This window comes from Pteropus alecto, unplaced genomic scaffold (genome assembly GCF_000325575.1).
Source record: "Pteropus alecto unplaced genomic scaffold, ASM32557v1 scaffold92, whole genome shotgun sequence".
NCBI classification, from domain to species: Eukaryota; Metazoa; Chordata; class Mammalia; order Chiroptera; family Pteropodidae; genus Pteropus; species Pteropus alecto.
This window is the reverse complement of record NW_006432447.1, coordinates 169,553-195,343: the sequence shown is the minus strand read 5'-3', so window position 1 is coordinate 195,343 and position 25,791 is coordinate 169,553. Positions and strand designations below refer to the sequence as shown.

Genomic DNA, 25,791 nt, shown 5'->3' with positions numbered 1-25,791 from the left:
TGTCAACTCCTCAAAGAAGTGGTGTCTCCCAAACTTAGTGGCATAAAACAACCATTTTATTATGCTCACAGATTTTCTGAGCCAGGAGTTCAGACAGGGCAATGTGAGGAAGCATGTCTCTGCTGCATGATGTCTGGAGAAAACTTAAAGATTAGAAGTGACTTGATGGCCAAGGGGTGGACTCACCCCAAGGTGCCTTTACTCACATGGCTGCTAGTTGGTGTTGGCTATTGTCTGGGATCTCAGCTGGGCTGCTGGCCAGAACACTTACTTGTGGCCTCTCCATGTGGTCTCTGCATGGGCAGGTTTGGGCTTCCTCACAGCATAGTGGCTTGGTTCCAAGAGTGAGTGTCCCAAGAGAGAGCCAGGAGGAAGTGCGTGGCATTTTTATGATCTAGCCTTGGAAGTCACGTAGCACCACTTCCACCATGCTCCCATTAGTCAAGACAGTCACAAAGGTCCACCCAAGTTCAAGAGGAGGGGATATAATCTCCACCATTCAATGGGAGGGGTATCAAACTCACATTTTAATAAGACCACGTGAGATAAGAGATATTGTTATGACCATTTCTGAATAATGCAGTCTCCTACAGAAGCCTGTCCTAATAATTCTGTGTAAGTTAAAAATTATGTTTGACTGCTAGTAATAAAACCCAATTATGATGGCTTAAGTAATTTAGAGGTGATTCTTTCATATGAAATAAGTCCAGAAGTAGGAGATCCAGGTCAAACTTGGCAGCTCGACAAGGTCTCAGGGACCAATGTTCCATTTATCTACTGCATCCATTTCCAAGGTTCCTCATGAATACAGGCTGGCTTCTGCAGCTCTAGCCATCGTATCCATGTCCCAGGGAGAAAGGAGAGAGGAGAAAAATCAAAAGCTTATTCTCCCAGCTGAGTTAGTTCACTTGAAAAAAGAATTTCTGAAAGTTTCGCTTGACAGCTTCTTCCTCCATCTCATTGGGCACTCCTAGTTGCAAGGGAAGCTGTCAACTGGAAGTCAGTTGGTCAAAGCTAGGTTCAGCTCAGTCGCTGTGCTTTTTGTGTGTCCATTCTGGGGTCCAAGCTGAAGGGGCAGAAGGTACTCAAGGGAGGCTCTTCTCATGGTGATGGCAAAAAGAGCAAGTAGAAACACTAGAGGGCTTCTAGGATTCAAGCTCACAACTTCTCTGGTCACATCCTATTGGCCAAAGCAAGTGCCATAGCCAGACCCAAAAGCAAGGGACAGGGATATGCTCTCTCCCATGACGAGGCCGTGGCAAGAATGTGGATGCAGGGAGTGGGGAAGATCTGCAGCCATACTACGTCTTCAGTATTGTCTCGTCCTTCATTTTATTTTCTTCATTGCATCTTTCACAGTCTAAAATTATTAAATTTATGTATTTGTTTACGTTGTGCTTTCATTTTCATTCATTTCCAAATACTTTATTATTTTCTTGTGATTTCCTCTTTGACTCATGAGTTATTTAAAATTATGCTGTTTAATTTGCAAATGTCAGTGCATTTTTCGAATTTCCTTCTGCTGCTGATTTCTAATGGCATTGTGGATAGAGAATGTACTTTGTATAGTTTCAATCCTGTTACATTTATTGAGACTCGTTTGTGGCCTGGCATCTAATATATCCTGGGGAATGTTCCATGTACTTAAAGAGTGTGTTCTCTGCTCTAGCTGGGTGGCTGTTCTGTAGATGTCACTTAGGTCAGGTTGATTGACAGTGCCGTTGGAGTCTTCTGCACTCTTGCTGATTTTCTGTCTTGTTGTCCATCCATTACTGAGAGTGGGTATTGAAGCTATGTTTGCTGAATTGTCCATTGCTCCCTTTAACTCTGTCTGCTTTGCTTCATGCATTTTGGAGTTGTTTTTCGGTGCTTACTTACAGTCTGTCTCGCTCTGAACTCAGAGCTCCTTGAGGGCAAAGAGCTTGACAGGTCCTGTTCCCAGTGGGTTATGATGCCCAGTACACCATTGGTGCTCAGTAAATATCTGATGACTGAGTGATGGCAGGGTCAGTCTTTCCAGCAGTCTTATCATTTCTTAAGTCAAAAATATTTCCTGAGCACCTCCTATGTGCTGGGTACAGGGAACTTAATGGAGGAATGACAAGGGGAGGTCCCTGCCCAACAGGAATCAACAGTCTGGGAGAGAGATGGGCATGGAAAGAAACAATATTAATACAGTGGCAGGAGACATACAGAGGCTGTTCAGGGGAGGCAACCGCCCAGGTTTCTAGGGGTCAGAGAAGGATTCCTGGAGGAAACATGACTAAGCTGAGACTTGAAGGGTAGGGAGGAGTTAGCCAGGTGGGGGAACAGTGAGGAAGGCTTGTATCTGGCAAAGGGATCAGGATGTGCAAAGGCCTGGAGGCCAGTTGAGAATGGTGTGATTAGGAACTGAAAGAAATTCAGCCTGGCTGGAGCCTTTTGAGTGAGCGGGAGAGCCAGCAAGGCGCAGGGCTTAGCGGGAAGCGGCCAGTGAGGCATGTTTGGGTTTTTGATTTGATCCCCTGAAGGTCCTTAGGGAGGCTGCTGGGTGCTTCCATCAAGAAATGACAGTGGACTGGAGTGCTACACCCAGATTTTGGGACTATGTGCTTGGTGATTGATGGACTGTGGAGTGTGGGAGACAGAGGGAGGGCTCCAGGCTGACCCCAGATATTTGGCTTGCTGACTCACTAAGATGACAAGTGCTGGAGGGGCTCAGGCTTGGGGGAGAGATGATGAGTTTAGCGCGGGTCTTGTTAAGTGTGAGGGGCTCAAGGAAGGGCATCTGAGTGGTCAGCCAGGCATCAGAGGTGCACTGGAAGTGATCAAGTGTTGAGATGTTAACTGAAGCTCCTGAAGAGGTCCGGATTTCCCCAAGGGAGTATGTGCAATCAAGAGAGGGCTCTCGGGTGCTCTGGGGAGGAAGGAGGTGCCCTGGAGGGTGTGAGCCTGAGGACGTGCAAGTTTTCGTGAAGGGTCTTGGGGAAGGGTTTCGGCAGGACACAGCGCAGAGAGACAACGGGAGGCTTCCAGATCCTCCCTGCACACACCCCACTCATGCACCACCCACTTTCTCAGTAGTAGTAACCACTTAAAAGGGTGTCAGGAGAGCGCCAGGACAGAGCCAGACTTCTCACACTGCTTGTAGAAAGAGGACATTAATTCAGAAGCCCTCCATAATCACTGTTGAGGAGTTTCATTTGGCTGTGGCCTTGGTGCTGACATGACAGGTCAATGCAGGATTCAGTGGAATTCTGTTACAATTTATGAGTTTACTCACTTAAATTGGTGTGCTGTCAGTTTGCCCCCACCCCAGTCCCCTCTTGCCTCACCCAGCCAGCCCTTGCTCCTCATTATAGTCAGTGTCCAGTGTAGCATATGCTGTAGAGGACAAAGGTGGAGGGTAGCAGAGAGTATTTGTTGACCTCTTATATGTGCTCGGCAATTTATATACATCGTCTCATTTAATTACACATAGTTTGTGCTCAATAAATATTTCTCAGATGGTTGGATTGGTCCAAAACTGAATCTCAGAGAAGGTGAATGACTTATTCAAGGTCACACGGCCAGTGAGGTGTGGGTCCAGGGCTGTTTGACTCCAGAGCCCTGAGAAGAGGAGAAGACAAATAGATGTAAAACAGTCTGGTTAGGTGGTAAGGAGCCCAAGGAGGGGAGAATCAGTGTGATCGGGAGAAACAAAGTCAAGGAAGGCTTCTTGGAAGAGGGGGTGTTGAGATGGGCATTGATGGACAGAAAGTAAGAACAAGCCTTCCAGAGGGTAGGAACAGCAGGACCAAGTGCATCGAGGGGAGGGCTTGGGAGTATGGGGTGTATAGGAAGTGGCTGGAGAGCTGGTCTTCGGGGAGAGCCTGAATGCCATGTTCCAAGGTGTTTCAAAAAGGTAGCATAGGAATTTGGGAGCTCTGAGGACCTGAGTAGGGAAGATTGGTCCTGTAGATTGTGTGGGAGAGGGTGATGAAGAGGACCCAAAGTTTAACCCAGACCAAACTCCAAAATGGCCTCATGCTGGGGAAGTTGATGCGGAGCCAGGAAGATTTTGTTTCTGAAGGGCAAGGAGTGTGTCTCTTATTTACCTCTGTAGCCCCTGCCCGCAGACAACATGAAGAAATAATTTTTAATTGAGTAAGGAGGGCCCCGTGTCTGAGTTTGGGGGAAATCAGAGACAGGCAGTTTAGTTCAGTGGGAGGAAATCAGAGACAGGCAGATGTTTGGGGGAAATCAGAGACAGGCAGTTTAGTTCAGTGGGAGGAAACAGGCTTTCTTTCTACCTGAAGTGTTGGGGAGGGAGTGAGCTCCCCACATTGGGAGGTACGAATGCAGTAGCTGTTGGAGATATCTCAGTAGAGAGTCCTACCCCAGGCATATTGCTCTTTTCTCTATATTTTTCATTCAGTCCAGGAAAAAAAAATGCTGTGTGACTGGAAAATCTCTTGTTCCTTCCTCACCCTGAGCTGGCTAGTGAGACTCAGACATTTTTAGCCACGGAGGCTTGTCTTCACATGGAGTTTTACTCAGAACCCCAATATAAAGAGTGGATGAAAGTGGAGGTATTTTGGTTCCAAGGCAAGTGAAAGCCGAAGTTTGGGTTCTGCCTCCACCTCCCTCAACCCTCGGTTTCCCCAGAGCACAATGTGCAAAATAGTCATTTAAGTCAGTGACTCTCAAAGCAGGTCCCCAAACCAGCAGTGTCAGCATCACCTTGGAAATGGTAAGAAATGTGTGTTCTTGGGCCCCACCCCACAACTGCTAAATCAGAAACTGTTTTAATGAACCCTCTAGGTGATACGGATTGGTGAGCTAACATTTGAGACTCACAGGCACTTGATCCTGAAAGGTCCCTCCAGCACAGGCTTTCTGTGATTCCCCACCCCTAGAAGCCAGCATCCTCTAGAACACTGGTTCCTAGCACCAGCCGTGCATGGGTACCCAAGAGCATTAAAAAATGTGGATGCTCATTTCACCCTCAGAGATTTGTATTTAATTGGTCTGGGGTGCAGCCTGGTCAGCTGGAGTTGAAAAGCTCCCAAGGTGATTCCAATTTGCACCTGAAACTGAGAACCTAGTGAGAAAGTAGCAACATTCATTCAGCACATTTGTGAACAAAGCCGGGTCAATCTGAGGGTGAAACAAAAGGGAATCAGTCTGCTCTCTGCTTAGTCGGAGGGAAGATAACAGAACACGCAAAGTAAACAGCCTGACAACGCAAAATTTTGCAAAGCCATTGCTTTTCAGACTGGGATACATATAATATTCCTGGAGGTGTGTGCAGTAGGTGCCCAGGAGTACTCGAAGCCACGGGATAAACAGCACATTTTCTAAGAGCCTCCGCTTTGTTCTAGATACATAACTTTAAATAAATTAAATCAGACAAGGATATATTTTGAAGAATAATGTAAAACACGCATTAATTTTCAAGCTAAACTATGAGACTTCAGAGACATTCTGATATCTGGGTGGCTCCCTTGAGGCTGTGACCCCAGATTTCTAGAGGCTGTAGGACCCTTGAGAGGACCTTAAACTGACAGCTGAAGTCACCCAGGAGGGCCTCCTGGAGGAGGTGGCATTTGAAGCAGCTTTGAAAGACTAGGAAGATATGAATCAGATGCCAGAAGCACAGAACAAAGACACAGAAGCTGGAAAAGAGGATTCATATAAAGCAGCGGTGCTCAAAGCATGGTCCCAAGACCAGCAACAGCAACAGCCTCCTCTGGGAACTGGGGAAAACTAAAATTATCCAGCCCCAGCATTCTGAGTTTGAATAAATCCAGCAGGTGATTGTGAGACATACTCAACTTGGAGAACCATTGATGTATAGAAAAGGGCAGTCATCGGAGGGAAGATAACAGCAGCTTCTGAAGGGCTAGACCAGCTTCTGAAGGGCCCAGGAGTTTTATTTGGCCCAGAGGTCTGGACACAAATGAAGGGTTCGGAAGAGATGTGAAAGCAGTGGGGGGAAAACAGTGCTTATTCTTCCTCCCCAAAGACCTCAGAGAACTGTTTTTCTTTTTTAAAAATGTTTTATAACTTATAGGTAAGTGCACAAATCTTAAGGATAGGGCTCAAATTTTTAACACATGTGCATCTGTGTGTACTTGTAACCACCATCATAATAGAATATTTCCATCATCTAGGAGATGCCTCTATGCCCTTCCCATCAGTCATACCCTAGAGATTACCACTATTTTGCTTTCCATCACATTCAGTTGGGTTAGCCTGTTCTTAAACCACATATGAATGAAATCACGAATTATGCGTTCATTTGTGTCTGGCTTTTTTAGCTTAGCATAATGTGTGAGATTCATCCACATTTTCATGTATACCAATATTCTTTTGTATGGATATACCACAGTTGGTATACCTATCCTCCAGTTAGTGATCATTTAGGTTGTTTCCAGTTTGGGCTATTACAGGCAGACCTCAGAGATATTGTGGGTTCGGTTCCGGATGACCGCAATAAAGTGAATATCGTCATAAAGCAAGTCATAATCTTTTTGCTGGTGAAGGGTTTTGCCTTCCATTTGTAAAAAATTGCAACATCTGTCTTTTTACTTATGGCCATTCCGGTGATTGTGTAGTGGTTTCTCACTTTGGCTTTAATTGGCATTTCTCTAATAATTAAAAAAAGTGAACATCTTTTCTTCTGTTTACTAACCATTTGGAAATTTTGAAAGTATCTTTTGTTTCTTTTTAATTGAGTTGTCTCTTTTTTATTGATTTGTAGGAGTTCTTTAAATATTCTGGACACAACCCCATTTTCAGATGTGTGTGTTGTGAACATTCTCCCAGTCTGTGGGTTCCCTGTTCAATTTTTTTTAAATACTTAATTGAGATATGTCTCATATCATACAATTCAGCCATTTAAAGTATAAAGTTAAATGGTTTTTAGTATATTCAGAGTTGTACAATCATCACCACAACCATTCTTATCACCCCCAAAAGAAACCCCATACCCCTAAACTATCACTCTCCATCACCCAGCCCTGGACATGTACCAGTCTAGTTCTTTCTTTATAGATTTGCCTATGATGGGCATTTCAGATAAAGGGAATCATACAATTTGTGGTCTTTTGTCATTAACTTCTTTTACCTAGCATATTAATGTTTTTTAAGATTCACTTATGTTGTAGCATGTATCAGTACTTCATTTCTTTGCATGGCTGAGTAATGTTCCGTTGTGTGGATATACCACATTTTGCTCATTATTCGATGGACAATTTGGGTTCCTTCCACTTTTTGACTATTATGACAATGCTGCCGTATACATTCATGTACAAATTCTTGTGTGAACCTATGTTTTCCGTTCTCTTAGGTACATACCTAGGTGTGCAATTGCTGGATCATATGGTAACACTATTTTATATTCCCACCATGAGAGCGTGAGGGTTCCAGTTTCTTTACTTTCTTGCAGTGCACGTTGTCTTTTTTGTTACAGCCATCCTTGTGAGTGTGAAGTAGTATCTCATTTTGGTTTTGATTTTAAATTTTCTTAATGACTAAAGATGTTGGGCATCTTTTCATGTGCTTCTTGATCATTTGTATATTTTCTTTGGAGAAATGTCTTTTCACATCCTTTTCCCATTTTTAATGGGTTACCTTTTTATTATGATTCTATATACAAGGCACTTTTCAGATATGTGATTTGCAAATATTTCCTCTCATTCTGTAGATTGTCTTTTCACTCTTTTCATAGTGTCCTTTGAAGCACAAAATTTTTCAATTTCTCATGAAGCCTAATTTATCTTTCTATTGTTGTTGCTTGTGCTTTTGGTATAATACTTAAGAAAGCATTGCCTACCCCAAACCACAAACATTTACTGCCATGTTTTCTTCTAAGAGTTTTATAATTTTAGCTCTTACCTTTAAGTCTTTGATTTCGAGTTAATTTTTATATATGATATAAAGGAGTCCAAATTCATTATTTTGCATGTGAATATCCAAATATCTCAGCACCATTTGTTGAAAATACTTTTTTTTTCCCCCATTGAGTTTTCTTGGCACCCTTGTTGAAAATCACTTGACCATAAATGTGAGGGTTTATTTCTGGATTCTCAATTCCATTGATCTATGTCTGTTCTCACACCAATACCACACAGTCTTGATTCCTCTAGCCTTATAGTAAGTTTTGAAATCAGGAAGTGTGAGTCCTCTAACTTTGTTCTTTTTCGAAGTTGTTTTGACTATTCTGAGTCTCTTGCATCTTCACATGACTTTTAGGATCAGCTTGTCAATTTCTGTAAAAGGCAACTGGGACTTTGATAGGGGCTGCGACGAATCTGTATACCAGTTTGGGGTCTGTTGGCCTCTTAACACTGTTAAGTTGTGAGCATGGACATCTGTCCATTTACTTAGGTCTTTTTAAATTTCAGCAATATTTTGTTGTTTTCAGAGCACTATGCTTCTTTCATTAAATTTATTCCTAAGCATTTTATTCTTTTTCACCTTATTCACTGTTTAAATGATTTTTAACCTTTTATTTGAAAATAATTTCAATTTTACAGAAAAGTAACAAAAGTAGCAGTACATAGAACAACCAAATTCCCTTTTTCCATATTCATCTTTTAACATGAAGTCCAGTTTATAATTTTTTTCTATATAGATTGTACTGTTTATATACAGTTTAAAATGTCTTCATGGGCTCTACAGAGAATTCAGAGTTCCAAAGTACCCTCTAATGATTGCTGAGCCAAGTGAAGTCATGTCCCCTGGACAGCTCACAGCTCGCCAAGGCATGTCTGTGACATAGGTGGGTTTCAGTTGAGGTTGGCCAAATGGAATCCCAGAGAGTCCACTTGACTTTTGGCAGTGACATCAGTGGTTTGACCACTTACAAGGTGGACATTCTGGCCACCCACTAACTGTTCAGCCCAGAGAGTGGAGATGCCGTGTCACCCAGACAACTCAACAGTGGGTTTGGAGAAGAAGAAAAGGGTCCAGGGGATCAGGTCCCTGAACATGAGGTTCCCTCTTCTACTGAAGGCAAGCCCAGGAGTCCTGAGAGCCCCGTGAGTTCTGGGAGACTCCTTGGGGCTCCAGAGGCAGAGGCAGTGCTCACCTTCGGGCCTCTTCGCTGGGCTGCCTCAGGGGCTGTGAGTTTGGGCAGAGAGCCCTGGCCTAGGATTCTGGAAATCTGGGTTCCAGTTTCCCTCCTTGACCTGAGCAAGTCACTCGCTTGCCTGTGCCACCTGTGGAATGAGGAATTATTGTGTGTGGGGTAGGGCAGGGGGACAATAGGAGGAGGTAGGACTTTGGAGTCAGGCCAGCTTGGGCCTAAATCTTGCCTTCTTGGTGGCTTTGGACAAGTCACATAATCTCTGGGCCAAATTCCCTTATTGGTAAAATGGAAATAATAATATTGCCAAAGTGATAGACTTGTTGTCAGGATTACATGAGAAAATGAATATAAAGTGTTGAGTAGACAATGACTTACATGGCCTGCAGTTCAGTACATGTCGGCTGTTATTTGTTGAGCACCTTTCAGGGGCTGGATGCTAGAGATATAGAGATAAGCAATACTCGGTCTAAGGGAGAAATGAATAATCTTGAAACGTGACAGAAGGCACTTGGCACAAACACTGTGAAGAAGATGTTTGTATCCCCATTTTGCACAGGAAGAAATTGAGGTCCATGGAGATGAAGTGACTTGCCCAAGGTCACACATAGACAATAGTCTAGGTAGACAAGGATTCATTCTCTGGAGTCCTATAAAGTTGGAGCAGGGACTCCCCAAAGAGCTGGGGAAGCAAGTATGTTGAGAAGGTGGACTGGATCAGGAAGGCCTCATGTTGCCCAGAGGGTTTGGATTGGACCCTGCAGGCATTGGGGCCCGTCAGTTCTTCCTCCTTATTGTTTCTGGTCCATTCATTCTCTCTGTTCTCATGGCCACTGTCAAGTTGTAGACTCTCTCTTGCTCTCCTGGACGACTGGAACAACCTTTCATTGGTCTTGCTCCCATTCCTCCATCTCCAAGTTGTTCTCCCAGCAAAGTGAACTTTCTAAGATACATGTCTAGCCACATTGTCCCCCTGCTTAGCACTACTCAGTGGTTCCTCATCACCTGAAGATGAAACCCAAGTCCCTTGAAAAAGCCTGCAGGGTCCTATAAGATGGGTCCCCTGCCCAACGCTCCAGTGTCATCATGTTCCAATCCTTTGCACTTCTTTCAAGGGTGCAGGCACCCACACCCACATACACTGCACACAAACCATACTCAATTTCTCACTTCCTCTGCTAGCTCAGAGCCTTTGCAAATGCCGTCCCCTCTACCTGAAACACTCCCCTTCTGGTCTCCGCGTAGGCACTGCCCTTCTGCAGGCCTCCCAGAGCGAAGCCAGGTCTGCCTCCTATGGTCTGCGTAGCCCCCACGCTTCTCCCACCACAACACTTAAGACCCCTGTGTTGAAATCATCCTTTGACTCATTGCTTTACCCCAGATGGCAGATTCCGAGTGCAGAACTGCATCCTTCTGCTCCTACTCTCTCCTCAAGACTTGGTACAGAGCAGCCATTCAGAATATTTGTTGAATGAAGAAGGGGATGAGGGCTGGGTATTTTCTACCTCCTCTTTCTGAGATGGATGCTAGGCTCCCCAGGTGCGATGGTGAGCCAGAACTTCTGAAAGAGCAGAAATCTTTCCAGGAGTGATAGATGGTGTGGCTGGCATTCAGTGCTTCCAGCTGATGCACGAGTTTTAAGAACGGATGTCTGTGGCGATTCCGACTATGCTCCAGTTTTTTAAATGAGTCGTGTTAATGATGGCCACTATGCCCATTGGGACTGAGTCAATTTAGTAAAAATTAATTACAGACAAGAAATCAGCTTGCGGAGCAGTGAATATTGAAGCTCCCTGGAGTGTGATGCAAGTGTAGCCGTCAGTCTTGTCTTTGCTTGCTTTCCCTTTCTCCACCCCTTCCCCCACCCTTTCTGTGGCGCTCTGGGTCTGGGCATCAGGGTGACTGTATTCTGGTCCTGGCTTCCCTGTGACTCACTCTCCTTTTCTGTTAAATAAGGGTCCTGCAGTCCATCAATCACCAAACATTATAAAGCTCCTTCTCTGTCACATACTCTGCTGGACCTAAGAAACACAGCAGGAAATAAATGTGGCCCTGCTTAGAAGATATTATGTCTTAAATATAATCATAACTGCCTTAGGGGTAGCACTTTACAGTTTTAAACATCAGGATGAGCTCCCAGGAGCCTCATGCTATATGGTTATAACTATTTTACAGATGAAGAAACTCAGCTCCGATAGGTGACAGCTTGCCCACAGTCACTCGGCCGCTCTTGTGCTGTAGCTGGGCCCGATGAGAGAGTGTGTTGAAAGGCCTCTGTTAGCCAGCTGCCCAAGCAAGAGGAGTTATTGACCTCATCAGGATGTTTTCTTTCTTTCTCTGGGATGCCAGGGCTCAAAATACCCTGCAGGGCCAGAGACTTGGTCCTAAACATGGAGACTCACAAGGGAAAAGTGGGAGGATCCTCCAGCCCCAGGTCAGCAGAGAAACCTCCCCTCCAGGTTCAGAATGATCCTGTGTTCCAGAGCTAGCTTTGGGCAGAAATAAGAATTAAACACCACCTCCTTCTAGCCGCCCTCCCCACCTAGCTGCCCTCCTACTTGTAATTCACACTTTCTCCACCCTCTGAAACATGCTTTCAGGAAAGGCTCTGATAGCTCAGGTACAATGAGATTCATTTCTAATTATAGCTCAAGCATGTGGCCGCCACTTAAGGACAGAGCATGTGGCCCCCACCTAAGGACAGAGAATCAGCCCAGAGAATCTATTCATTAGTTCAAGACTCAGTCCCAAGAGTTTTTGACCTTAATGATGGGACTGGAGGTTTCCCGAGACCTTCGAATTACACCAGACCGGGGCTTGTGCGGGCTGGCCCCAGCAGGAACCAGTTCATCCTCCTTCCTTGGGACCATAGGCCAGGGTAGGCCTCCTTCCCCTGTCCTCTGCAGTTCCTGGCAAAGCAGTTGCAGCAGGAGGAGGTCAGAGCAGGACAGGATGAGGTGTTCAGGAAGCGGAGACCTTTGTAACCTCCACATCTGCTGTCCTCTGCCTAACAGCACAAGCGGCCTCTTTACAGATATTGGAGGGACAGGGCCCAGAAGAGTCTCCTGCCTTTCATGTCCCCCGTCTCGATGTCTCTGTCAATTCCTCCCTTCTCGACTCTCTTTCTCTCTGTTTTATTGTTCTTTCTCTCTTTTTCCCCCTTTCCCTCTCTCTGCTCCTGTCCCAGCTCCCTGCCCTTTTTCCTAGCCCTCTCCTGTCGCCACCACTAGCCCTCCCTCTCTCCTGCATCCCTTCACGGGGTGGGAGAAGACCCTTTTAGATCTCTATATGAAGAGACCTTACTAGCAATGAAAACTGTTTAGCAATGGAATTAATGTCTTGCTCAGTAACGAGTTCCCCATCAGGGAGGCAGGCAAACAATGCAGAGTGATCATCCTTCCTGAATGTTGTAAAGATGATTTGACCTTCCGGATTTGGGTTGGACCACATGACCCCTAATGCTAAAGTTTTCCCAATGTGCATTGCTTCACCATTCAAGGTTGTTTCCGGATATCCCATGTATTTAAAACTACAGACCTGGGCCTCATGCAAAAGCAGGTGTGTTTAAGGATAAATATTTTTGTTGCGAGAAAGAAGTTTTGTATTCTTTATAATTTTAATGTTTATTAAATTTAATTTAATTTTAATTTATCATGATACAGAAATTTTAGAAAACAGACAATAAGAAAAAACATTCCTTCCTAATTTCGTGCCCCTGACTCGGCCACCGTTTCCATTCACTCCTTGTCCTTTTAGCTTTTTCCTTTGTTCATTTTTGCACAACTACGTCTGAGCAGGAAGACACCTTCTTGATTTCTTAGTGCCAGGACATGAATATTTACATGCTCACCTTCTGCATCATTTTTAGTGACTGCTTAATATACCATAGAGTGGATGTTTATGATTTTAGACTTTGTTTTTAAACAGCACAGTGCATGAACATCTCCAAAGATAGATCAGTGTCAAGCAGAGTTTTATCTTTCTTCAGAGAAGGAATTACCCAGCTTCTCATTCATCTTGTCAAAAAAGAGCGTGCACCCATGTTCCCATGGAAGGGGGCTGACTGACCCTGCTGTCAGCCCTCCTCCATGCCAGGAGTTGTGTCGGGTGTTCTTTGGTTGTCAGTTACCTGTGATCACAGGTGTGTGCTATCAGCCTCGTTTTACAGGTGAGAATGCTACGGTCTGAGACATTGGCTTAAGGTCCCAAGCTGTCTGTATATAGTCCAGAGCTCCAAAGCCACAGGGGAACTGCCAGGGAGGGCTTGTGCTCAGTCCTGTCAACCCGTGGGCAACAGGCCTTTGGGGATTTCAGGATTTCCACGGAGCTGTCCTGAGGGCCTTGGATGAAATGGACCAAGAGAAAAAAGACACATTAGCCAGAGAGGAGCTGAGACGTGGCCTGAGTGAACTCCCAGCTATCCTCGACCTGCACCAGGGGATCCTGGAGGAGCTGGGGGAGAGGCTGCTGCACTGGTGAGCACTCCCCAGACTCCCACCCCTACTTCTGTTGCCCTGGGAGATTGGGAGGCATTTGAAAACTCCACCACTTGAAACGGTATCTCCATTTGATGGATGGGGAACCCAAGACACAGAGGTATGAGGTCTTTTGCCCAAAGTAAAACAAGTGTGGGAAGGTCGAGCTCGGGTCCCCACCCAGGGATGTGACTCCAGTACTCACTAACACTGTGCTGGTCACAAGGCTGAGTTCTGTCCTGTTCCCCTCCCTGGCTGCAGGGAGGACCAGCAGAAGGTGGCCGATGTGTTCCTGGCCCGGGAGCAGGAGTTCGACCACCACGCGACTCATATCCTACAGTTCGACAAGTATCTAAGTCTGCTCACTGAGAACTGCCTTCACTCTCCCCAGCTGGCAGCTGCTGTCCGTGAATTTGAGGTGGGTCACTTGGTCCTTTGAGAACCTGTTCTAAAGATGCGGGGGTTGGGGGCATGGAAGGGCTTAAAACAAATCAGTGGGGCTTCTTGGTAGGTCTGAAGGTCGGGGGCGGGGGCCAGAAAGGAAGACCCAGCCAGGGGAGGAGAGGGTGACCCAGGAGGAGGGAAAACCAAGAATGTCCCCTATTGGGTATTTGTGGACAACTTTGTAAGCTCTAGCCATGGGGAGAATTTCAATGGTCATTCTTCTGTTCCAGTAGAAAAGCACAAAGCAATGTGGGGCCCCAGTCTAATTGGAGGGACCAACAAATGGCCACCAACTGAGGATTCAGTTACTGAACAGAAAATGAAGGATGTTTGTCTGTTACTAACACTGGATACACAGCAGGTACTAGGAGAGGTATATTGTTGAGTGTAGCATAGACTGTGAACCCACAGTGGGGTGATGGTGCTCATCTGAGAGGCCTTCCTGGAGGAGGGAACCTGGTTTGGAGATGGAGGAGAAGCTCAGCTTGGCCAGGAAGAGGTGTGAATGAGACGGTGCAGGTGAGACACCATGAGCCTGGTGCCCTCAGACACGGGTCCCTGATGGAGTTTTGTCCTCCCCATCTCTTGGGAGCAGCAGAGTCAGCAAGGAGGTGGCCAGAACATGAAGCACCGACTGCTGCGGGTTGTTCAGCGCCTCTTCCAGTACCAAGTGCTCCTCACAGGTGGGCCCCATGGAAGGGAAGTCAGGGTGCACTGAGGTGGTGCAGGGAGGGAAGGCACCTGAGTAGGGGTGGGGGTGACGATGGCAAAGTGTGTGATGACAACCTCCATCCTGGCAGGAAAGTGTGGGAGAGGATTGCTCTCAGTTCCTGCCTCCTGCCCCTCCAACAGGGCCAGACCTGGCCACCACCTTCTCTCTAGCTGAGCTTTGGACACCCTGCTGCCACCTTGGAAACCCTGATTGAGTGGCACCTCTTGTGTCTTCCTCCAGCCTCTCCCATCCTACACACAGAAACTCACACCTAACCCCATTCTGCATTTCTTCCCTGTCTCAGTGGGTGGCTGATTTCCCTAAAGCTGTTTTTTTACCACCAAAGCTTTCTTGTGGCTGAATCGGGGACATTTTCCACCTAGGACCTTCTGGCCTTCTCTGTGGCTTTGCCACTGACCACTTCCTGCTTCTCGAACCCTTTCGTCCTGGGACCTCTGTTACATACCTCTCTCGGCCTCCCTCTAACCACTCCTTCGTCATCTCTATTGATGACCTCTCTTCCTCCACTGTCCCATAAATGTCCATATTTTTCAGGGTTCAGTCCTACAAATTCCCTCTCTACAAATTGTCCCCAGGGACCATCATCCCTTCCCCTACATCCACCTGCCAGAAATACACATCTCTGTCCTGAGCTCCAGACCGATTTACCCAACTGCTTCCCAAATGGACAAAGACCCCTGGCCTGGGCAACGAATGTTCCATTTGGGGAGACAGAAACGCACACGTAGAGATATGCATGTAATTCCAGGTCGTGACTAGGGCTGTAAGAAAAGTACATGAGGGCCAAGAGACAGAATTCATTTATCTAATTTAATAAATATTTACTGAGTATCTACCATGTACCAGGCTTTGTGCTAGATTCGGAGATATAGCAGCGAATTAAACAACCAAACTCTATGATACTGTGGAGCTTATACTCTAACAAACAAATAAGAACATAAAAATATTTTATGTCAGTGATAAGAGCTCTGAAGACAAATAAAGGAGGTGAACAGGGCTCTGAATTAGATATAGCATCAGGAAAGACTTCTCTGAGGAGGTATCATTGCAGAGAGCTCAGGAAAGTGAATCATGAGCCCTGTGAAGATCTGGAAAAAGAAAATACCAGGTAGAGGGGACAGTGAGTACAAAGACCTTGTGGTAGAAACAAACTTGGCATGTTCAAGACATGGCAAGAATGCCAGCATTGCCAAGATGAATGAGCGATATGGAGAGGTAGCTGGAGCAAGGCCAGCCTGCGTAAAGCCTTGTGGATACAAATGCATTAAAAGTTTAACACATCACGCTCTACTGTGTTCATGATCATACCTGTCTCCCCCAGTAGACCGTGGGCTTCTTGAAGGCAGGGTCTCACCTTGTTTGCATTTGTATCTTGAAAGCATAGCACAGTGTCAAGCGTACAGCAGACACTCGATAGATACTTGTTGAATGAGTGAATGACTGGCAGTGGTGGCAGTATTGGTGGTGGTCCTGGGGGCCTGGTTTTGTGCAAGTGTGGTGTTGTGATGGGGCTAACAGAGGTGAGAGGGTGGACACCCCATTCTTGTGAAACTCTTTTTCCATCTCTGGAGAGACAGGGACTCCTGTTGTGGCCGGGAGGGGCTGGCCTCACCAGGAAAAACTGACTCCTGGCTCTTGTTCTTTCTGCAGACTATTTAAATAACCTTTGCCCGGACTCAGCTGAGTATGATAACACACAGGGTAAGTCCAGCGTGAACCAGAGGAGGTGACACAGCCCTATTTTACCTCAGTTCTGGACAAAGTGGTCAAGTCACTGTCAAGGTCACTTAGGTGGTAGTGGCAAAGCTAGGGCCTGTGACCTGACCCAGCCATGAGGAAAATTGGTACGACCTACAAGGCCTTGCAAGTGTGCTGATCTCAGTGGGTAGACTGGGGAGGGAAGACAGGGGAGAGGCGAGGATGGTAGCAACTAGACTGACCCTCCCTGGAGGACCCAGCCATCTGCTCTGCTTCCCTCCTCAGGTGCGCTGACCCTCATCTCCAAAGTTACAGACCATGCCAACGACAGCATGGAGCAAGGGGTAAGTCCGGCCTCTGGGCTCCTTCTCTGGGGTCCAGGTCCAGGACCCCCTCCACCCTGCCCAGGTCTGCCTTGGCGTATAACTTGTGTACTATAAATTGCACATGATGAAAGTGTACAATTAGGTAAGATCCGATGTTTATATGTACCTGTGAAACCATTTCCACAATCACAATGCAGAACATATCTATCACCCCAAAAAGTTTCCTCACACTCCTTTGTAACCCCTTATCCCCCATCCCCAGGCAACCACTGATCTGCTTTCTGTCACTCTTGATTAGTTTGCATTTTCTAGGATTTTATAAAATGTAACTATTCAGTATGTGCTCTTTTTTTGTCTGCCTTCTTTCACTCCTTTGTCAGATATGTGATTTACAAATATTGTCTCCCAGCCTGATGCTTGTATTTTCATTCTCTTAACAGTGTCTATGGAATACCAGAAATTCTTAATTTTGATAAAGCCCACTTTATCATTTTTTTCTTTTATGGATCATGATTTTAATGTTATATCTAAGAAATCTTTGCCTCACTCAAGGTTACAAAGTTTTTCTCCAGTGTTTTTGTCTAGAAGGTTTCTAGTTTTACATTTTACATTTAGGTATCTTAGTTCATTTTGAGTTGATATTTATGTATGGTAGGGTGGATGCACCTGGCTCCTAGCTGCAGGTACTTAGACCAAGCCTCAGGAAAGTCCCTAGGAGAAAAATTTGACGTCTGGTTGCAAGGTCAGACCTTTGAGACTTGAAATCAAATTGGCCGTTGATTGCCCTCTTTTTCACAGAATAGAAGTAAAATACCTCCTTCCAGAAGAGAGTGAAGAGACATGCACAGGGCTGGACTGTACCATTTTCACCTTCATCTTTAAAAATAAACTTTATTTTTAAGAAATCTTTTTTCGAGGTAAACTATACGTAACAAAAAATTTACCATTTATAAGCACACAGTTCAGTTCATCATCATTAAGCACATTCATATTGTTATGCGACCATCGTTACAATCCATCTGCAAACTTCGTTTCACTACCTCCAACCGAAACTCTGTACACAGTCACCACTGACTCCCCATTCTCCCTTCCCCTAGCCCCTGGCAACTACCATTCTACTTTCTGAATAGACTTTATTTGTTAGAATAATTTTAAATTTACAGGAAACATTGAGAAGATAATACAGAGAGTTCCCACGTATCCCCCACACGGTTTCTCCTTTTATTAACATTTGTTACATTAAAGAATCAATAGTGATACCATATTAGTAACTAAAGACCATAGTTAATTTTTGCCTCATGTCTAATTCCAGCTAGATATCATATTTCATTTAGTCGTCACATCCCCTTAGGCTCCTCTTGACTGTGAGTTGCTCAGACTTTTCCTTGTTTTTGTACACACATATACGTGTACATATGTGTGTATGTGTGTGTGTATATATGAGACCATATACATGGGTTAGTACAGTTGACCCTTGAACAACATGGGTTTGATATCATCCAGGATATCATATTTCATTTAGTCGTCACATCCCCTTAGGCTCCTCTTGACTGTGAGTTGCTCAGACTTTTCCTTGTTTTTGATGACCTTGACAATTTTGAGGAATACTAGTCAGATATATTGTAGGATGTCCCTCTATTGGAATTTGTCTGATATTTTTTCCACGATTAGACTGGGTTTGTGATTTGGGAGAATAAGATCACAGAAATAAAGTACCATTTTCTTCACATCATATAAAGAGTACATACTAGCAACATGATATATATATGACTGTGGATGTTGACCTTGATCACCTGGCTTACGTAGTGTTTGTCAGGTTTCTCCACAGTAACACACACACACACACACACACACACACACACACACACAACCTTGTCTATATTCTTTGAAAGAAAGTCACTATGTACGACTCACATTTAAGGAAGGGGGAGTTATGTTCCCTCTCCTTGAGGGCAGAGTATCTACCTAAATTATTTGGAATTCTTCTGCACGGGAGATTTATCTCTCCTCCCTCATTTATTAATGTATTCATTTTAAATAAATAAATCATTTATGTCAGTAAGGACTCATAGATACTTCCTTTATGCTTTGGGTTATGTAATCTCATACTGCTTTATTTATCTCATTTCTCAAATTGTTCCAGCGTTGGCTATTGGGAGCCCTTTAAGTCGGTTTCTGCGTCCCTTTCGCATGCCCCATGCATATGGGTTTGACTGTTTTCTGTTTATTTTTGTAGCATTCACTTCCTTACTTTCTGGGACTACAATATGCTCCAGGATCATCTCGTGTATTTCTTGCCCCAATCTTAGAATCAGCCATTTCTCCAAGGAGCCCTATTTCTTTAATTGTTTAATGGCATTAGAAACAAAGATTTGGGCACTACGTATGCTCATTGCTACTGGGTTATTATTTCTTTTAAGTCATCTTAGCTGATAGAGCAACACAGGGGTTAGGGGCTCTGACCTCCCGTGTAGTTGAAAATCTATGTTTAACTATAGTCAGCTCTCGACATACATAGATTCCCAACCTTGGAGTTGACCCTTAAACAACTTGGTTTTAAACTACACGCATCAATCAAACTGAAATCAATTGAAAAAAATATATATATATAAGTAGACCCACACGATTCAAACCCATGTTGTTCAAGGGTCAACTGTACTAACCCATGTATATGCTCTCATATATACACACACACACACACATATGTACACGTATATGTATATATGTATATATATATATGACCATCTGTATCTATATTAAGCTAAACATGAGTTCATACTAATGTCTCCAACTCTAATCATTACCACATGGATAATACCAGCCTCCTCCCCTTACTTAACTGTAAATTTCCACTCCAACAGTGAGAATGGCTCCCACCATTTATCATCTGTTTACTTAATTGGTCAGTTTACCTTCATTCTTGAAAAATATTTTTCCTGGGTATAGAGATCTGGGTTGATGAGTTTTTTCTTTCAGTACTTTAAAGATACCACTTCACTGCCTTATGGCCTATATAGTTTCTGATAAGAAATATGCTGTAATGGTTATATTTATCTTTCTTATGTAACGTCTCTTTTTTCTGGTTGCCTTCAAGATGTTTACATTTGACTTTTAGTATGTATGGTTTTAGGGGCTTGGGTGGTAATTATTCTGTTATGATTCTCAAGCTTCCTGGAACTGTGGTTTGTTGTCATTTATTAATTTGAGAAAATTCTCTGGGGTGCTCTGTTCTTTTTTTCTCCTGTACTTTTTTTTCTCTTTGTGTTTCAATTTGGTTAATCTCTTCTTACCTATCTCCAAGTTCACTAATTTGTTCCTCAGCGGTGTTCAGTTTGATGCTAAGCCGATCAAAGGAATTCTTCATTTGTGATATCTTGTCTTTTTATTTTGAACATTTCCACTTGACTCTTGTATAGTTTCCATCTCTGCTGAAATTCTCCATCTATTTATAATGCTGTCCATTTTCCCACTAACTCCTTCAACATATTAATTATTGCTAATCCAAAGTCCCTATCTGATAGTTCCAACATCTGCGTCACCTCTCATTCTGGTTCTGTTAAATACTTTATCTCTTGAAAATGAGATGGGGTTATTTCTTGCTTTTTTGTGTGTTTCTTATAATGTTTGATTGAATGGCAGACATTATGTGTAAAAGAACTGTAGAGACTGAGGGAAATAGTATCTATCCCCAGAAAAAGAGGCTGTGCCTCTTTTTCATCATTCCGTTCATGTGGGGGTGGGAGTTGGGTCATTCCAGTCAGTAGCTGAACTGGGTCTGGGTTTTGTTGTCACCATTGTCATCTTCAGAGCCCCACAGATTTCATTCTCCTCTAGTAGAGGAATACTGTTACTTGGAGCTGTTTGTGGGACCTGAAGTGCCACAGAGTTGTGATATTTCTGCTCCATTTTCAGCTTTTTTGCAGTCCTAACACCACAGAAGGGATCTCTCTCCATGTTCTTGCCCTTTCTCAGAGATAGATTACTGCTTCCCGTTACTCAGCACTAGGCTCGTAAGTCTCAGCTCTCTGGAACAAGCCTCAGACTTAAGCAGGGCCTGTGAGCTAAGCTTGCTCAGCATTCCTGGGCTTCTTCCTGCATGGCAGCCAAACTCTGCCTCACTCTATGGTGGGTCTTAGAGAGGTCTTTCCTTTGTATTGGTGCACAATCCTAGGCCCAACGGGTTACACCCCCTTCTCTTTGAGGCAGAAAGCGTTTGTTTCACCTCCAAGGACAAGGGGTTCTTTCCGGGCTCCTGCCCTGCCCCGAGTCTGCCTTGTGAGCACCTGATAGAAACTCTTGGAAAAGAGCTTGCAAGTGACTACAGATGTTCCTGCTATTCTAAACTGTCCCACCAGCCCACACCTGACCTTTAAGAATCCGTTAACATTTTAGTTCTTATCTTCTTACCCTCCTTTATGGTGACCACTATTTTCTCCCGTGTGTTGCCAAAGGCACAACCATTCCTCTGTCTTGTATCTCCATGGAGGGGCTTGTCAGTCTTTGGGATTCCATTCAGTTGGTCGCCTTGTGACCTCAGCTCTCTAACAGGCATAAGAAGAGACATGACTCTGTAGATTATCTGGTTTTGTCTCACTGTTAGGGTGGGGGCATTGTTCTCTGGCAGCTTTCTACACCATAAGTGGAAATGGAACAACTGTTATACATTTCTAATATGTAGGATTTTTTGTCCAAAACCGTGGACAGTGTAAAGTTCTCATTAGTTGACTTTAGACCCTGTGTAAGGTTCACAGGACACCTGCTCTATGGGTTAGGTGCTTTCTAGTATTACAGGGTGCTGTGCAGCAGGGAGGGAGGTGTGTCACATTACATATTATGGATAATCCAGTGAAGGAGACGGACAAAGATTGCTCATGCATATATTTTCCTTTAAGAAGCACAGACCCATTTTTCTCCCCAAGTGGTGCGTTTTCTTGGTTACTCTCCATCAGAAGCCGTACCCTGGGCTATAAGCCCAGGAGACAAGCCGGCCTTGAGCATCTGTCATCTCTGGGTTTCTGAAGTCTGGATTCTTTGGGCCTTATGGGGACACAGGCTTAGAGTAGAAGCAGTGGCCCAGAGATACACAAGGTATCAGATGGCACGGCAAGGCCAAGAATCACCCCATAACATGCAGAAAGATGGTGGTGTCAGACCCCAGGCCCAGAAGGACTAGCCTGGTGATGGGCAGTCCACACACTTGGCACCCTGCAGACCTGGGCTCAGGCCTCAATCCTGCCAGTGGCGGGAGGTAGGATTTTGGACCAGGTCCTTCTGGACTCCATTTTCCTCTTCTGAAACGGAAGCAATGCCATTTCCTTACAGAGGAGATAAGACCCCTTAAAGGGGCCCTGACCATCTCCCCCTCGTCCTGCTCCCACCCACAGGAAAACCTGCAGAAGCTGGTCCACATTGAGCACAGCGTTCGGGGCCAAGGGGATCTCCTCCAGCCAGGAAGGGTGAGTGCCACCGCCACCATGGGCAGGGGCAGAGGGCGTCCTGGCAACAGGCAGGCGAGGTTCTGATAAGCCCCATTGTTCAGCTGGGCTGGCCCCAGACAGGCCTGGCTGCGGGTGCTGTTTACCCGAGGAGGAGGGAGGGCAGGGCCAGGCTCACGGGGCCCATGGGCTGCCTCCCCTGGTGTTTTCCACTCTCGAAGCCTTTAAAGGCACAGTGCCATTTGGGTTCGGGGTTTCCTGTGGTTCTCGTCACCTCCAATAAGAGACACCAAGTATTTTTAGTTGAGTCCAGTGTTGCTGGGAAGTCAGGAAAACCATCTCTCAAGAGCCACGATGTTGCATCTTAAAAATAACATTTTTCGAGAGATAAATTTACCCACTTTTAAGCTTCCAAGTGGAAAACATAAAACTAAGCTCAAAAATAGTAAAAAATGTGTTCATTATCTGATACACTCCATGAAGGACACAAGACAAAGAAACGAGAGATTGAGCTCAGGTGATTTTACTCAAAATTAGCAGGGATCTCAATGAGATTCTATAACATCACATTTAGTATTTTGGCCTGGGTTATCAGTTCAGTAAATATTTATTAAGCATCTCGTTTGTATCCTCCAGAATTAAGGAGGATAGAGCAACTGTTCACAGGTCTTCAGCTGTTTTAGCAAACCTTTAGAAGCTCTGTTCTGAATGGACTCTTGTGGCAGCAAACCAGAGGGAGAGTCATTGTTTGGACCACTCCGTGGCCAGAACAGTGTCTGGGGCTTGGTATACTTTGAGGTGGAACACTCCAGAAAGGCGGAGATGCCTGTCTCCAAAGCCGCTGTCACATATACAAAGCATCTCTCGTAAGCTGGAAACTCCCCCAGTGAGCTGCTCTTTGGTCCTCTGAGAAGCATCATAATTTAAGTCTCCCACTCAAGGGCCTCCTCACACCCTCCTCTAGGAAAATAGAGGGCATCAGCCTGACCAGCGAGATCTGCTTCTCTCTCCACAGGAGTTTCTGAAGGAAGGGACACTCATGAAAGTAACAGGGAAAAACAGACGCCCACGGCACCTGTTCCTGGTAAGTACCTGGCCCCCAAACCAAGCCCCAGGATTGTCAAGTTCTGTGAAATTTTCTAGGACCGTTGTTCAAAGACAACTGGAAGGGAGCAGGGAAGACTAGAACAGAGCCAAAACTGTATAAAGAGGATCATTCTTTATAAATGAGCTTTCCAGAAAGCTGAGAGTTAACCTTGGAAGACACTACCCATCCCTCGTTTATTATTTCGGTGATTTTGAGTGGAATGGTGCCAATATTTAACTACCCACGTCATCTTAAATATCTTAAAACTGGAGTAACTCTTTGACCACCTTATCTAACACATGAGAAAACAGATCCAGAAGGAAGAGCTGACTTGGCCAGATCTCTCAGCAGGCTGGTGGCAGTGGCCTGGAAGGAACCGGGGCTGTGCCCCCAGTCCCGTGCTTTCTGCACTGAGCACAGATGAGATATAATGTAACATTTTTGATGATTTATGGCCATAGTCTGCAATACCAAAGGATGTCCAGGCCTATAATGTAGTAACATCTACCTAACTGGCTGTTGAGCTACAAGTAGCTCTTTACCCCAGTTCTACAGCCAACCGCCAAGTTGTTTTGCCTTTAAGTTCTTCTGTCTGCTGCGTGTAATTTTTCTCTCTGCTCTTTCACTTTTAACTGTCATTCCTTGTTACTCTCAGTCGTGGTTGTCCCTAACAGCCTCCTTACCCTTTGTTAGCATTATGTGCAAAGTAATAATAAATAGGCCCTGAGTAAGTGTCTCAATTTCAGACATTTACTGAGCACCTCTTATGTGCTGGGTACTGGAAACCAAAAGGCAAAAGTCACATGCTCTACCTTCAGCCTTCAGCATCTGCTGCAAATACCGAGTTATGAGAATGATATGGACAGAATTTAAGGGGGCCATGAAGCAAAAAGGAAGACCCAGAAGATTCAGCCAGGGAATAAAAAGGAGATGGACAGGAGCAGCAGCAGCAGCTGACATTTATTGAATGTTTACTGGGTGCTGCACACTGTGCTAAGTGTTTTCTGTGTTTTCCTGGAGAAAATGACACCTGAGTTAAGCCTAGAAGGAAGGATAGGAGTTTGTCAGGTGGAGGAAGGAAGTGTGTTTTAGGAGTGGTAACAGCATAAGCGAAGGATAGATATGTGAGAAGCGTGGTGTGTTCGGAGGACCTCTGTGTCTTGAGCAGCCTTTGCCTGGAGAGGGACCCTTCCAACCATGAGTTAGGTCTACATCAGGCCTCACATAGACGCTGTCCATAGAGGGGCCACTGAGGGCTGAATTCCAGAGAGAGCTAATGGTACTGAACAGGGAAATCCTGAGCGTGGCCAGAAAGTGTCATCTGCGGCAACCTCTCAGGGTTTGCTGGGCCTAGATGGCTTGTGTCCCAAGGCCCTGGCCGAGCCTCAGTAGGTTCCTCTGCGTAGAGCACAAGGTGAATCAGCTTCAAAGTCTCTTCTCCCTCTTCTCCCTACTATCAGACATCTTTTACCTCCTGGGAGAACTCTTCACTCTGGCTGGTCGGTGTTTAGTGCAAGGGAGAGATTTGGCTACAGGCAAGAGATTACATCCCGGGGTCGGGGGAAACTTTGAAAGGGATCTAAGGGCCAAGCAGTGGTTGGTTCTGATTTGACTTCTTAAAAGGATTTGAAAGACTCCCACAGATGTTTGAGTTCCTTCTCTAAGTAGTTTTTTGACCTCTGCTTACATACCTGAAGTGACAGGAAGCTCACTGCCTGCTGTGACATTCGCTCTTTCTGAAGCTCTTTATCTGTCTCCTGTGTGCCAGGATCTGTGCTGGGCGTGTGGACATGGCCTTTGCCCTGTTGTGAGTCTTGGAGTCCAGTGGGGGAAGCTGTCTTTGTTCCATGTTAGAGTCTAAATATTTGAAAACTCACTGAGAAGAAATCCATACCATTGAATTTAGAACATTTATGTGGTAATGAGCCAGACTGAGCTGGTTAGATCCTGACCTGACACTTATCGCCTCTGTAATCGTTAGACAAGGCACAGACATGTTTGAGCCTCGGGATTCCCACAAAGACAGAGGAAATACCACACAGTGTGAGGAATTAAATGAGGCCCATAGCAGCCACTTACATGATAAGTTTCCTCCCTTTCTTCTGACAATTGCCCAGTGGGACATAAGTCCTTCCTCTGCCTAGAGCTACAGAGTCGTCAGTTCCCTCTGTCCCACCACAGCCCTATGGAGTGCTGGAGCCCACAGCTTGGTCCCCCAAGATCTTACTTCTCCAGGATGAAAAAGGCATCCAGGATGGTGATGAGGAGCACAAGCTTTGGAGTCAGACAGACTGGATTCCCATCCCAGATCTGACACTTAATGGCTGTAAGAGCCTCAGTGTCTTTCTCTTGTCAATGAGAGAAATAGTCTTTCCTGTAAATGAGTGAAGTGCGTGAAGCAGCTGGAGCAGAGGGAGCTCCATCTTGGTTCTCCATCTGGCCACCTCCTCTGGCCATGCCCCTCTTACAAGGACCTTGAATGCCAGGCACAGACCCAGAGTCATGATCTTCTCCAGTCTGTCTTCCTCCCTTGCTCCTTCC

General features: G+C 45.2%; 1 protein-coding gene across 2 annotated transcripts in view; it reads left to right on the top strand.

Moving 5' to 3' along the window:
* Nucleotides 1–25,791, top strand: part of FGD5 (FYVE, RhoGEF and PH domain containing 5) — a 104,228-nt gene that overhangs the window by 59,645 nt on the left and 18,792 nt on the right. For both annotated transcript variants that reach the window (XM_006907169.3, XM_025043657.1), the window contains exons 5-11: nucleotides 13,367–13,527; nucleotides 13,789–13,945; nucleotides 14,567–14,654; nucleotides 16,355–16,405; nucleotides 16,688–16,746; nucleotides 22,113–22,184; nucleotides 23,179–23,247. In XM_006907169.3, coding sequence (XP_006907231.1) covers nucleotides 13,367–13,527; nucleotides 13,789–13,945; nucleotides 14,567–14,654; nucleotides 16,355–16,405; nucleotides 16,688–16,746; nucleotides 22,113–22,184; nucleotides 23,179–23,247 — 657 coding nt within the window. The remainder of the gene's footprint in view (nucleotides 1–13,366; nucleotides 13,528–13,788; nucleotides 13,946–14,566; nucleotides 14,655–16,354; nucleotides 16,406–16,687; nucleotides 16,747–22,112; nucleotides 22,185–23,178; nucleotides 23,248–25,791) is intronic.